Raw genomic sequence first — 15652 nt, 5'->3', positions numbered from 1 at the left:
CTCTTTTCTCCAAATTTTCCCAAAATATTTTTGTATGTCTCACAATCATTTTCTACTCTGCTATTTAGATTCCCAACAAGGACCAGCTTTTCCTTTCTCATTGTGTCAGTTGCTTTTTCTAAAGCCTCAAAAAATTCCTCCACTTCTACCTTAGTAGAACCTTCTGTGGGACCATAGGCACAAATAAGTCTCATTGTCCAGTTCCCCATTCTCATATTTGCCCACATTACTCTACTTGAGACTGACTGCCATTCAAGAAGATTAGCCTCGTATTTTGTGTTGAATACTATGGCTACTCCTTTTCGTTGATAGTCATTGCCTGAATATAACATTTTGTATTTATTGCTCAAAAAGATCTCACCAGTTTTTGTCTTTTTTGTTTCAGTCACCCCTATTATGTCGATCTGGTACTTATCTAATTCCTCAGCTAGCTCCTCCATTTCTTTGCCATTCAGGCTTCTTATGTTGATAGAACTGATCTTTAACTCTGGTGATGTTGAGTTAGGGTTTGTTTTCAGATTTTAGTGAAGATGGTAAATTAAATATGGAAATAGACAACAGAATCAACAAAGTTGGTATGACAGGAAGTCAACTGAATAAATTTATATGTAATAAGAGAGAAATTAGTCAAAACATTAAATTAGCTGTATACAAGACTGTGTTCAAACTAATTTTAACGTATGGATGTGAGAGCTGGGTTAGAAATAAAACACTCGACCAAAGACTAGAGACCACATATATGAGAGTCCCGAGAAAGATTAGAGGGGTGAAAAATTGGAATCAATGGCAATGTCATATTAAAAATGAGGATATTAGGAAAGAACCTGTTAACATTGTTAGCATCCTGGTATGTGTTAGCAGAGATAATCTCAGGTGATATTGTCCCTTAAACAGAATGGGAGAGGAAATATTAGCAGAACAAGTGTTCTTTGCCAGGTTGGCAGGAAAAAGATCCAGAGGAAGACCAACATATAGGTGGATTGATACAGTAAAAAGTGTCTTAGAAGATAGAAATATAAGATCTGATAATATAAGGTCTTGACAGGTAATAGATTGATTTGGAGGAAAACTGTAGATAGGAAGTTAGTGATGGTGTAAATTTTTCACTCAGTACTATCATATCTTGTACATTCTTTGAGGATACATATCAGGAATTTGATGATGATGATTATATACAGTAAGAGCATCTACTGGTTGCTGAAACTTTTGTTTCAGTTTAGTATGTACATGTCTGTGTGTGCATGCATGTGTGTGTGTACCACATCGCAATGTAAAAGGTATTTCTTATTGTAGGTTGCAGTCAAAAAAGTTTTAAGCATTGCTGTAGAGCATAAATATATTCAAAAATAATATTCCATTTTAAGTGTGAAATATTATAATAAAAAAAAAAGTGGTTAAAACTATCAATATTAGCACAGTCTGCTAATCCAATATAGATTACTTTATATGTAAACCCACTCTGAAATACAAAAATGTAATGCAGAATCAACCTTAGAATCACTTCTGGGTCTGGCTCCCAGTGATGAGGTCAAAACTTGTCGGGGTAGTGACCCTTCCCATAATGCATAACATTATACAAGTCTTTAAGATATGTGCTTTGCATTATGGGATACTAAAGCAAGTAATGTGAAGTCATTAGCTTCTATGTAAGAACTGTCCAGTCATGAGGTCACATGCAAACTTTGTTTACTTACACTTGGATAGAGAATTTACAGTATAACCAAGTTGAAAAACTTTCAACTTCTGATGGCTAAGTGAATAACACCTTTGTTCTGTACCTCTTGTTATCTAACCTACAGGCTGTGGGTCTAAATTGTGCTGTGACATAGATAAACAAATGCTTTCAGGCAGAGCACAAAAAATATACTCGCACAAGGTACTAGATTTGCCAGCTGGTGAGTAGCCGCAGATTAAACAAAATAAAATATTTTTTATAATGAATGTTTATTTTCTTGATCATCTAAGTAGAGTAATTATTTGGACAATAGATCAAGTGTTAACTAATAAATATTTATTAAGCCTACTAGTTTCACCAAACTTTAGCTGTTGGCATCTTCAGGGTACAAGCACTTAGGTTAAAAAACATTACACAAATATGAATAACTGTAAAATTCTAACGATTATAGTTACAAACTGAAATAGCATTGAACGTGAGTGATACACGTATCACGTGTACATGATTAGCTAGTTGTTGCTAAGGAACGTTCTGTAGTTTGCATTGAAAGTTCATTTCCTGTGTGTTAAGAGATCTAATTAGGGTTTTCCATATCTCTGGGAGTATTACACCCTAGTTCCTGTTAAGGTTATCAACAGAGCGAGCGACTGTAGCTGCTTCTTTAAACATTCGGGAGTGGTAGTCTTCTTCTATGTAAGGGGAACAGCTTTTATCCCACTCAATGACATGGTTAGTTATAGAAAAATGAGGTGACAGGCCTGATATGTCTTGTCTGTTGTTTTTGACATAACCAATGTGCTCCTTCTGTCTAATTTCGAGGCTTCTTGATGTCTGCCCAATGTAACTTGAACCACATGAGCATGGAATATTGTAAACTCCAGCATATTTATAGAAAGGATGGTTATCTTTTGGAGATCTTAGTAGTTTACGAATTGTTTCTATAGGTTTGAATGTCACTCTTATTTTGTGTGGTTTGAGGAGACCAGCGAGCTTGTTGGCGATGCCACTCACATACGGAATTGCGATAGTTTTGATATACTGAGTATCCTCTCACTCTCGTTGTGGTGGTTCAGAGACAGGGATTTTGTTGATGAGTCTTCGTGGGTAGCCGTTCAAATACAGATTATTAGATATCAATGTTAACTCGTCTTGAAGGTCCTTGTTATCTGTTGTGATGCGGACAGCTATTTTCTTTAACATGTGTACTACGCTGAGTTTGTGAGAAATATGGTGAGAGGAGCTGAAATGTAGATAGCAACCTGTATTCGTAGGTTTCATGTAAACTGATAGGTTTATATGGTCATTAATTTGCTTCTTAATTAAGATGTCTAAGAATGGCAGTTGTTTGTCTCTTTCAAGTTCCAGAGTAAATTTAATAGAATGATGAAAGGAGTTGATCTTATTGAGGAAGTCAAGTAGGTCATCCTTGTTAAAGAAAAGAGCTGTCCGCATCACAACAGATAACAAGGACCTTCAAGACGAGTTAACATTGATATCCAATAATCTGTACTTGAACGGCTACCCATGAAGACTCATCAACAAAATCCCTGTCTCTGAACCACCATAATGAGAGTGAGAGGATACTCAGTATATCAAAACTATCACAATTCCGTATGTGAGTGGCATCTCCAACAAGCTAGCTAGTCTACTCAAACCATACAAAATAAGAGTGACATTCAAACCTATAGAAACAATTCGTAAACTACTAAGATCTCCAAAAGATAACCATCCTTTCTATAAATATGCTGGAGTTCGCAATACTCCATGCTCATGTGGTTCAAGTTACATTGGGCAGACATCAAGAAGCCTCGAAATTAGACAGAAGGAGCACATTGGTTACGTCAAAAACAACAGACAAGACATATCAGGCCTGTCATCTCATTTTTCTATAACTAACCATGTCACTGAGTGGAATAAAAGCTGTTCCCTTTACATAGAAGAAGACTACCACTCCCGAATGTTTAAAGAAGCAGCTACAGTCGCTCGCTCTGTTGATAACCTTAACAGGAACCAGGGTTTAATACTCCCAGAGATATGGAAAACCCTAATTAGATCTCTTAACACACAGGAAATGAACTTCAATGCAAACTACAGAACGTTCACAACAACTAGCTAATCATGTACACGTGATACGTGTATCACTCACGTTCAATGCTATTTCAGTTTGTAACTATAATCATTAGAATTTTACAGTTATTCATATTTGTGTAATGTTTTTTAACCTAAGTGCTTGTATCCTGAAGATGCCAACAGCTAAAGTTTGGTGAAACTAGTAGGTTTAATAAATATTTATTAGTTAACACTTGATCTGTTGTCCAATCTAAAATATTTTTTAATTTAATAAAAACAGTTTCTAAACAAAATGTTTTTAAATGACCATGGAAGCAGCACCACTTTATGGAACTCTTACTGACTTACTGAGATATATCAGTAACCACCCAAACTACTACCACATGGATAAAATATATCAAAAATATACACTTTGCATCCATATTATTTCTATAATAACCAAACGTTATATTGGCTTCAATTGGCATGTCACATCTATGTAATTATGAATGTATATAAATGTTAAGGCCAACCGATATAGTGGTAAAAAAAAAAAGGAAGGGAGAGGGTGAAGAGATCTTCAGCAAGTACATTTTTTGTGTGGTAAGGTTTTACATAATTTGTTGATTGCTAATTTTTGGTATTGGACGATAATGAAAGTACAGTTTATGGTCCACCACTTACTGGAGACCTGAAGTTGATTGTGTAGGTAACATGGTTGGTGTCTAAAGCAGGGATCTTGAATTACCTACTAAGCTCACCCACTTGCTACAGGTTTTGTGATTAAAAAGCATTTCTGTATCAATCACAAGTGTTGAAAGAAAACTATCAAAATTAGAAATGAGTAAGTAATGAATGATATATCAACACACACACACACACGCACAATTTAGTGAATATAACACTCACGTATAATAGAAGAGCAGTATAATCAAAATTACATGCTGACACTCATGAAATGTAATTAGAGCACAAACCTTGGAGAGTCGAACAATTGTACGGTAAAGGGATAAAGGAAGAGTTACCAGCATTGTAGCTACAAATACTACAAAATGGCGATTTCCAAGCACTGTATCTCTTGAGACTAGTAAAAAAAAAAAAAAAAAAAATGAAATTTCTAATAATTCTGAAGAAACATGATAAACAGCAAAAATCTAAGCTTAAACTCAAATGAACTGATTTTTGCAAGGTAGAATATTCTATGAGTTCAGCTGTGTTTTGACTACATGAGACTATTATATAAAGCAATTTGATAAACTCCTCTAACAAGTTTTTTCATTGGATTAGAGAGTATATGAGAGAAGAAATCATATTTTTATTTTCATCCATATTTTACTGCAGCATAAGCAAAATATAAAAATTTGCAAATGAAGTAACTTCAATACCAGCTTATTTTCAGAAGCTTAAATTACACACCTGAGGTATGCGGTTTGTAGAGTTGCAGTTGAATTACAACCCTACAAACTGCATCAAAAAGATACAACAGAATTAATCAAATCGGTGATCACGTGGCCAGAGGAAAAAACTAAAAAACTAATACCGCACTATGCCTGCACTCCTAGAATTTATGGCCTGTCAAAAATACACAAAACAAGCACACCACTATGACCGATAGTTGAAGCAATCAACAGCCCTGATTATCACACAGCCAAGAAACTAGTGGCCACACTCAAGGAGTTGGTAGATCATTCTTCCTCCTACATAAAAAATATACAACACTTCATAAATAAAATTAGAAACATCACACTCAACGACAAAGATGTATTAGTCAGCTCTGATATAACTGCCCTTTTCACTAATGTCTCAATTAATGATACTATTCTTCTCTTACAGAATATATTTCTGCACGATATCATGGCCCTCTTTGCTGAAGTACTCCACTCCAGGTATTTTGCATGGCAAAATAATTTTTACCTACAAAAAGAAGGTATGGCCATGGATTCACCACTTTCTCCCCCAACAGATAGCATTTACATGGAAGACTTCAAGCAATGAGCTCTAGATTCGGCCATGTTAAAGCAAATTTGGCTGAAATATGTTGATATTTTCACCATTTTGCCCCATCACGGTGAAATATTACATACATTCCTAAGCCACCTGAACAAACAACATAAACATATCCAATTCACCATCAAGATCAAAAACAACAACTCTTCATTTTCTGGACACACCTGTCAGATGTCTTCCCTCAGGCTGCCTCTCCTTCACAGTCTACTGCAAACCTACACACACACGGGCCAATACATACATAAAAAATCATACCACCATCCAAAACAAAAACTAGGAGTCATCAGCATCCTCAAACACAGAGCCCTAACAATTTGCTCCAATGAACAAGTTCTGAACCAAGAATTTCAAATGATTAACCAAACATTTGTAAAAAAATTGGCTACAATAAAAAAACAGCTCTCAAGATCCTCCATAAAAATGCCATTAAAAGCAAAAAATATTACAAGAACGCCATAGCCATACTATGCATTAGTGGCATTTCAGAAAAAATAGATAGAACATTACTTAAATACAATATTAAGACAACCTTCAAATCACCAGCAAAATTAAGAAATTTACTTAGCTCTGCTAACGATCCTCTTCCATACCTTGCCCACCCATGGGTCTACAAAATTCCATGTACCTGTAACCTACCTTACATAGGTAGGTTATGACACACCATCCCAATTAGAAAAGATGAACAGAAACACTAGATTAAATACCTCCACTATGGTAAAACAGGCCTGTCTACACAATTCAAACATGTCACAGGATTGACTGGAAAGGCACTAAGTCCCCACACAGCGCCAAAACTTGCTTTAATGAACAAGCTCTGAACCAAGAATTTCAAATTATTAACCAAATGCTTGTAAAAAATAGCTACAATAAAAAAAAAAAATAAAATAAAAAAAAAATTAAAAAAAAACAGCTCACAAGATACTCCATAAAAATGCCATTAAAAGCAAAAAAGATTACAAGAATGCCATAGCCATACCATACATTAGGGGTATGGTACTCTACTGGGTTGAAAGAAAATTCAAAGAAGCTTGTCAAGTACTGAAACATCATCTAAATCTGAACAAGAATGATGAATTAATTATTCCAAGAATTTGGAGGATCCATATTCAATCCATATTGCATCCAAAACAATTCCAAACAGAAGAAAATCTTAATATGAATGGACTTTAGAATTTGTTTAATGAATTTTTTTTTTTTTTTTTTTTTTTTTTTTTTTTTTTACCAGTGGTGAGGCTAGGGTAAGTGATTAACCAACATTTAGATTCATCTTTTATATAGTGCAGTGTGTAATCATGTAGCTTGTATCCTGTACATGATTTCCTGATGATGAACTCAATACAGAGGTCGAAACGTCGAATGCTACTTTCTTAATGAAAAGTAAAGTTGTTTCTCTACAAATTCTTCACTATGAAAGAAATACGAGGTGGTATCAAAAAGTTTCGAGATTAGCTCTGTTTACGAGAAATTACTTTATTTATCTATGTTTACACACTATCACCTTCAAAATAGTCCTCTTGCATATCAATACAGTGCTCCCAGCGTTCTTGGCAGTTCTGGAATTTGTCGTCTTCTTTTCGAAGCATGTCAAGCACTTTCTGCGATTCGCGCTGGATCTCCACAATGATGTCAAAACAGTGACTTTTGAGCTGGATCTTCATCTTTGGGAAGAGGGCGAAGTCTGCAGGAGCCAAATCTGGTGAGTAGGGTGGGTGCGGAAGTGAGATCATGTTGTTTCTGGCGAGAAACTCACATGTGAAGAGAGCTCGGTGAGAGGGTGCATTGTCGTCATGGAGCATCCAGTTTTTCATATGCCACAGATCCGGTCGCTTTCGCCGAGTGTCCTCCCTCAGATGCCTTAAAACCTGGCAATAGAACTCACTATTGACAGTCTGGCCCCCCGAGGATGAATTCTCGATGCACGATGCCACGAATGTCGAAAAAGACGATAAGCATGCACTTGGTCAACCTGCGGACCTGCCTCGACTTTTTCGGCCGTGGAGATGATGGGCTCTTCCACTGCGAAGACTGTTGTTTCGTCTCAGTCGTACCTGTACTCCCAAGTTTCGTCACCGGTAATGATCCTGTGGCAGATTTGCCCAGTTTCATGCAGAATTTCACGTTTGTTCTTTGTTCTAACTTGCTGTCCATGATGAAATTGCAGATGTGGTAACACAGGTGGTCAGAATAGCATCAGTTGCACAGCTCCCGATGTATACAAGACGATGTCTTTTGGTATACTGACTTATGAAGGTAGGCACTCCCTATGATTCTGCATGCAGCCTTGTGCTACCATCTGTTGGCGTGTTACAAACCTAGTCTCAAAACTTTTTGACACCACCTCGTATATATTTACACTTGATGATATGTACATACACAATTATTGGTGGTATCTTGGGAACCTTGTCTTTCAAGACAGGTTTTATAGTGCATGCGAAGGTTCTCTGTCAACTCGGAGAACAAGAATTGGGACATTTGCTGGACATACTGTGCAATTTTATTCCTTAGTTCATCAAAGTTTAAAGGCGGATCATGGTGGAATACACATTCCTTCAACATACTTCAAATGAAGCCATCAAGATGAGATGAATGTGAATTCTGTGAACCTTGAAATGAGACTCCTGGGGAAGAGTTCTAATAGTGTTTTCTAGAACCAAGGGATGTGCGACTGGTTGCTCCATCCTTTTGGAATACCTGTGCATAAAATTGAATGTTTTTTGCATGACACATCCTATGCAAATCCTGCGAATGGTAATAAATTGAATCAACACATTCTTGATGTAGCTTTCGCTATTCAAGGTCACTGTTACACCACCCTCTTCAATGAAGTAGAGTCCAATTATGCCATGACCGGAAACAGCACACCATGTGGTGACCTCACTGTGAAGAGGTTTCTCTTGTACAAATCCAGATCTCGAGAAACCAAGAAACTTGTAGGTTTGTTTGTTTGTTTACATCACCGCTTGGAAATGTGCCTCACCTGAGAACCAGACATTATGGAGGAAGGACAGATCTTCATAGACACTGGCCAGCCTGTGTGCACAGTACTCCCACCATGCAGTGCAATTTGTTGCTGTTAAACACTGACCAACCTGAATGACATACAAAAAGGAACCCAGTTCCTTAAGGATTCTCTGTAGTGATTGCCTTGCTATCCCAAGGCAGTCACTGCATAACCAAAATATAGTCAATGCTTCAATGCTGTTCAGAGTTGACTGAGTTTCAGAGACTGTAACACTAGCTCCAGTACACACTTGTGATTCTCATTTGTGTTAACAGTTCGTGGTCTCCCCAAATGCCTTTTGCATTGCAGCAGGACACTCCTGATACGTTGAAACCTTTCGATTAAGGCAATGATGACACTATTGCTTGGGGCACACTTACAGAAATGATGAACAAACTGCTTACAAACATGTCGTAGGCTTGGATCATTTGCTCTACCAACTCCATATGAACAAAAATAATTGTTTTCGCTGTCTCCAGATACTCTATGAAAAATCTCATCTACATTAATCTGGTAATTACTCCTCAACAACTTATATGTCTTAATCACGTCTCCCCTCTTCCTTCTATTCACCAGGCTCTGCAATTTGCATTCTCTCAATCTGTTCTAATATTCCATATTCCACAGACCAGAAACCAACTTAGTCAATCATCCTTTTGAAACATGGCAATTAAATCTGTGCACAGTAATCCATATGTGGCTTGATCAAAGTCTTGTAAAATGGAATCAAAACATTCTTGCTTCTACATGTCAGTATTCTCTGCATCGTTCACATAATAATTAGCAGTAGTAGTACATGACACCTCCAGGGAGTTCCAAGACTCATCTAGGGAGAGCACCTGCTCAATGACTCTCAATCTCTACCACTCAATTCACCAACTACAGTAAAGCACATCATCTACACCAACACCATCTACTGCCCACCACTACCACTAGTATTTTCACAGACAATCCCAAACATCCATATGCATGGTGCAATTCAAACCCATAGCCTTTTGACTGGAGAGCGGATACGCTAACCACTTGGCCAACCAGGCCGGCAATAATCTGCTCTGTTGTCCTCACAATTTTAGCAAAATGTCCAAGAAATTTCAAGTCTCTATCAACCATAACCCCAAAATCCTTCACTCCTCCACCTCCAAAATAACTCCAATCTCCAATAATCCTATATTCTGCATCCCAAATTTTAAAAACCTACACTTTTCAACATTGATCTGACATCCCCCCCCCCAACACACAATCACCCATTCAGACAGTCTATTTAGGTCCTCTTGCAAAGTTACAAGATCTGCTCTACTTCTCATAACTTTCTCCAACTTTGCATCATCTGCTAACAACTGTATATCACCATTTAAGCCTTTTCTGATGTCATTTACATCTAAATTAAACAACAATGGCCTTAAAACAGACCCCCCCCCCTCTGGGACATACCACCAGTGACATTCCTCTTCTGGGATATCACTGGCCCCATACACAACCTATTGATACCTACCAGACAGTCAATCTCCAATCCAACGTAATAATCTACTATCCAACCCCCATCTGTTCCACTTTACTACTAGTTTGTGATGTGGTAATCTATCGAAAGCCTTTGCAAAATCTAAATATACCACTGTATATGCATATCCCTTGCCCAAAGTATTCATTACCTTGCTATAATAAATAAGCAGACTGCTAAAACATGATCTTCCTTTAGCAAACCCATGCTGTCCATTAAAGAGAATTCTACTGCTGTCCACCCAGTTCTGATTCCTTGTTCTCACTAGCTTCTTCTTCAACACCTTGACCAGATAACATGACCAGATAACCAACACCAGATAAATGGATTGGCCTATAATTCAAAGAGAAACAATTTTGCCATTTTTCCATTCTTTTGGGACCTGAGCTAATCTAACACTCATGTTGAAAATGTACGTTAAAGGTGTTAACTCCCTGGAACATTCCCTCAAGATATGCGGTGATATATCATCAAGTCCTGTAGCCTTGTTGACATCAAGTTTACTCAACTGATACTACATCTCCACATGTCTAAATATCACTCCCACATCCTTGACTGTCTTAATCCTTTCTTGTGTACTCACATCTACTCCTGAAACCATGATCTACACTTTTCACATAGTGTCACCCTATCCACCCTGCCTGCCCCTGTTTCCCTATCCGCTGTGTTCCTTCTCTCTTATTCTCGCCACTTTCATCACTCATCTCTCCATTCACAAACTTCACTACCTTACTCTCCTGCTCTTCCACAACACCTCTTGCTTCCTCAGTTGTACATTCACTTCAGTCATTCTCTCTCTCTCTTGAAGCAACAGTTTCTCCAACTGACTCGCACCAAATACATTCAAATGGAGGCCATCTCTTTTATACAGCTCTACCTGCCCCTCAAACTCATCCCACACATTCACAAAATGAACTCCTTTCTCCACTCCCAGAACTCTGCTGGCATGCCAGCATACTATTCAAAATCTCCATTTGCCTTCTCAACTCATCATTATCATAACTGGATAACATGCTGACTACCTTATCAACCACACTGTTATCTTTCACTGTCCTTAACAGCATAATGACATCCCTCCTTACATTCTTGTTACCAGATCATTCTTGCCAACTCTTTTCCTCGCATACTCCTCTTATCCAATGCTTCAACCATTACCTGGAAAACAGACCTTGTGCACCTTTTCATTCACCACATCTCTTATCAAATCTCCATACAATGCCATTCTCAAATCATTTGATATTCCATACTTCCTTACATTCCCATGCAAATCCATAATTCTCTTCAGTTCATAAGTCATATGTTTAATCTCTTGCCTCATCTTTGCCAATTCTGCTTACAGTACAAAATATCAGTACTTTCATTAAAGTTTATCATTATTATTATTCTAGGAGGTCCCTTTTGTCCTTCACACATCTCATATCAAACATATTCTAATTCTCTGTGACACCATGTGACATAATAGACACCATGCTCTCGGACAATGCATTCCAATCATTCATGACTCTTCATGCAAAAAAAAACCTTTGCTCATATCCTCTTATACAGCTTCCAGGGATGATCTTTTGTTCTCCCCCAATTTCCCACCATTTTATGAAAATCCTCTTCAATGTTAATCTATAGCAACTCCTTACTAACTTGTATGTCTCTATCATATTACCTCTCTTCCTCCTCTGTGAATTGCATTGCCTCACTCTTTCTTCATATTCATCATTCTAGAGATCAGAAACTATTTTGGTCAACTGCCTTTGGACCTTTCCCACACCTCGTCATCCTTTTGAAAACCAAGTGGTCAAATCTGTGCACAGTAGTCCATATATATGAACCTAATCAGAACTTTATACAATGAAACCAGAATCTCCTTACTTCTACAAGCCAATGTACTCCGCATCATTCTCAGAATTCCTTGTGTTGTCCACACAATTTAGATAATATGTCCTCTAATTTCAGATCTGTATCCACCATCATCCCAAGACCTCTTATTATAATTAATCAACAATTTAGACAACATCAGCACATATTTAAATATAAAATTTATTTATCTTTCTGCAGCCAACATGAATGACCAATGTTTATCTCATGCCACCTAGCGCAAGTGCTGCTGTGGATATCACGTAATTGTTGTTGTTCCTGGTGTTATTTACATTCATTTTATAACCCCCCCCACCACCACCTCTCTCTCTCTCTAAATCTTTGATCTTGCAGAGTAAGTAGTGACTATCAGCTATCTCATCAAAGGAGAAGTACTCAGGTCATCTATAATTTTTCCATTTTCTATTTGAAAGCCCATACAAAAAAAAAAAAGACTTTCTTTTATATAAATTAAATGTCGACAGAAATTACTGCTTCCATCTTTTCCAATTACAATCTTTTTTTCAAGGTTTAGAGGAGAGTGTGTTCCAAAAGGCTACAGACCCAGGAGCACAGAGGATGGGGACCAGGAGATGTTTAGACAGCTAAGTTTGGCAAGTGCAAGAAGAATGATTGTTATGGGAGATTTTAACTTCAGTAGTATAAATTGGAGAGAGGAAGATGCATGTAGCAATAGGGGAATGGAATTTCTAGAATTCTTGAGGGACAAATGTCTTAGGCAACATGTAACAGAGGGAACAAGAGGTTCAAAAATTTTGGATTTGGTTATAGCATCAGAAGAGTTGATAATAACTGAGTTGACGTCTCTCCCACCAGTTGGAGAGAGTGACCATATGGTGTTGACTTGGTAAATGAATAGACATGCAGGAGTATCAAAGAGACGGGAACTTATGTGCAATTATAAGGCAGTTTCATGGAGGGAGGAATTGGAGGGGCGGGATATCACCAGTGCGTGGGAAATTGGGAAAGAATATTTGTTATCAGCAATGGTAAGTTGTATACCACGAGTGAAGAAGAGGACGCAATTTGGAGTAAAGTGGATGACAAACAATATTAAACAGGAATTGCATGCGAAAAAGAGGCTATGGAAGAGATATAAGGAGATAGGTGAAGAGATGCATGAGGAATATAAGACACAGGCCAGAAGAGTGACTAGTGTGGTAAGGAAAGCGAAACTGGAATATGAGAGGAGATTGGCCCTAAGATCCAAAGAAAATCCTAGGGAATTTTTTAGCTATGTGGCCAGTAGGAGGAGAAATGACTGTGGAAGAATGATATTGTGGGATAAAAATGGGAATAGAGTGACTGATGCAGAGGACATAGTGGAATTGTTCAATGAACACTTTATTGGAGTATTTCATCCTAGAGGAGTCAGTTTTAATGCTAGAGGGATAGGACTGGTACGAGGTCTGGAGGTACAGGAGGAGAGTGTGTTTCAGATACTGAGTACTCTGGATGTCAGTAAAGCTGTTGGACTGGATGGTATTTCGCCACGAGTTTTGAGAGAATGTGCTAGGGAATTGACAGTACCTTTAACGTGGCTTTTCAATGAAAGTCTGGCTTTGGCAAAGGTGCCCAGGGAATGGAAGGAAGGTAAGATAGTGCCATTGCATAAGGGTGGTAACAGACTGGAAGTGTCTAATTATAGGCCAGTCTGTGTGTCATCAGTAGTTGTTAAGATCTTGGAGAAAGTAGTGAGGGACCGTGTACAGCATTGGGCAGATGAGGGTAATGTTATCTGTGAGAATCAACATGGATTTGTGAAAGGATGCTCTTGTTTTAGCAATATGCTAGCCTTTTATAATAAAGTTACAAGAACATTAGATGAGGGAAAGGCATATACTGCAATTTTCTTAGACTTGGCGAAGGCATTTGACAGGGTGCCACATGATAAGCTGATATTTAAGTTGCAGCACATGGGTCTGGATGTCAGATTGGTCAACTGGATTCAGGATTGGCTGTCTGATAGGTATCAGAGAGTTGTGTATGGTGGAGCAGTTTCCAGGAGGCAGAGGGTTACAAGTGGGGTCCCACAGGGCTCAGTACTAGGACCTATATTGTTTAACCTTTATATCAATGACATAGCCAGTGGATTGCAAGGGGATATTCAGTTGTTTGCGGATGATGCAAAGCTGCGAAGGATTATTAGTAATAGTGCAGATGTGGTAGCCCTGCAAGAGGATTTAAATAAGCTAGATAGATGGACAAATGAATGGGGGTGTCAGTTTAATGCAGCAAAATGTAAGGTCTTGAGGTTTGGGAAACATCGATGGGATGCTGCATACTCTATGGGAGGAGTTATACTGGAGGAAGTAGGGGAGACAAGAGATCTGGGGTTGATGATTGATAGAAACCTGAAGTTTAGGGGACATATTGCAAAGGTGGTGAAGGTAACACAGAGGGTTGCTGCTATTATGAGAAGGACACTGACCTGCAGAGATAAGAGGGTTATCATTCCGTTGTATAGGTCTCTGATCAGACCACACTTGGACTATTGTTCTCAGATTTGGTCCCCAGGATTTGAAGGGGATAAATTAACTGTGGAAAGGATACAAAGACGGATGACAAAGATGGTTTCACTGTACAAGGATAGTTATGAGGATCGGCTGAGAGAATGTGGACTGCAGAGTTTGGTGGATAGAAGAAGGAGAGGTGATATGATTGAGACTTTTAAACTGTTGAGAGGTGGTTATAGGGTTGACACTGGGGAGTTCTTTCGCTTGGTTGAACAGCGGGAAGGAGTGATGACAAGAGGCCATCCCTGGAAGTTACGAAAGGAAACTGTGAGCAAGAGGGTAAGGAGTGGTTTCTTTGTGTGGAGGGTGTTTGAGCCGTGGAATGCATTGCCTGATGGAGTGGTGGGAGCGAGAACGGTCAGTGAGTTTAAAGAGTGGTATGATAGACTTTGTGTTTCTCAGGGGGGGACCTCCCCTCAGTGAGTTTTGACAGACTTTATGTCTTAGGAAGGACCTCCCTCGAAGAGTCTTTTGACTCCTTGGAGGCCTGAATAATAATAATAATAATAATAATAATAATAATAATAATAATAATAAATACTGATTACTCTGGATGTCAGTAAAGCTGTGGGACTGGATGGTGTTTCACTACGGGTTTTGAGAGAATGTGCTAAAAATCTGATAGCTCTGTTGACCTGCTTTTCAATGAAAGTCTGGCTACAGGAAAGGTACCCAGAGAATGGAAGGAAGGTAAAATAGTACCATTGAATAAGGGTGGTAGCAGACTGGAAGTATTTAATTATAGGCCAGTTTGTGTATCATCAGTAGTCGTTAAGGTCTTGGTGAAATTAGTGAGGGACCATATACAGCGTTGGGCAGATGAGGGTAATGTTATCTGTGAGAATCAACATGGATTTGTTGAGGGGCACTCTTGCTTTAGTAATATGATTGCCTTTTATAATAAAGTGAGAAGAGCAGTTGATGAGGGAAAGGCACATACTGCTTTTTTTTTTGGATTTTGCAAAGGCATTTGATAGGGTACCACATGATAAGCTGATACTTAAGTTGCAGCACATGGGTTTGGATGTCAGGTTGGT

General features: G+C 38.3%; 1 protein-coding gene across 1 annotated transcript in view; it reads right to left on the bottom strand.

Moving 5' to 3' along the window:
- Positions 1 to 15652, bottom strand: part of LOC150109763 (putative sodium-coupled neutral amino acid transporter 11) — a 459145-nt gene that overhangs the window by 230570 nt on the left and 212923 nt on the right. The window contains exon 7 of the mRNA XM_090396214.1: positions 4702 to 4808. Within this exon, the coding sequence (XP_090252340.1) occupies positions 4702 to 4808 (107 nt within the window). The remainder of the gene's footprint in view (positions 1 to 4701; positions 4809 to 15652) is intronic.

Source organism: Typopeltis vanoorti, chromosome 1, assembly GCF_054136105.1.
Source record: "Typopeltis vanoorti isolate ZY-2024b chromosome 1, IOZ_Tvanoo_1.0, whole genome shotgun sequence".
Taxonomy (NCBI): domain Eukaryota; kingdom Metazoa; phylum Arthropoda; class Arachnida; order Uropygi; family Thelyphonidae; genus Typopeltis; species Typopeltis vanoorti.
Note: the sequence above shows the minus strand (reverse complement) of the source record. Positions and strands in the feature narration are given on the sequence as shown.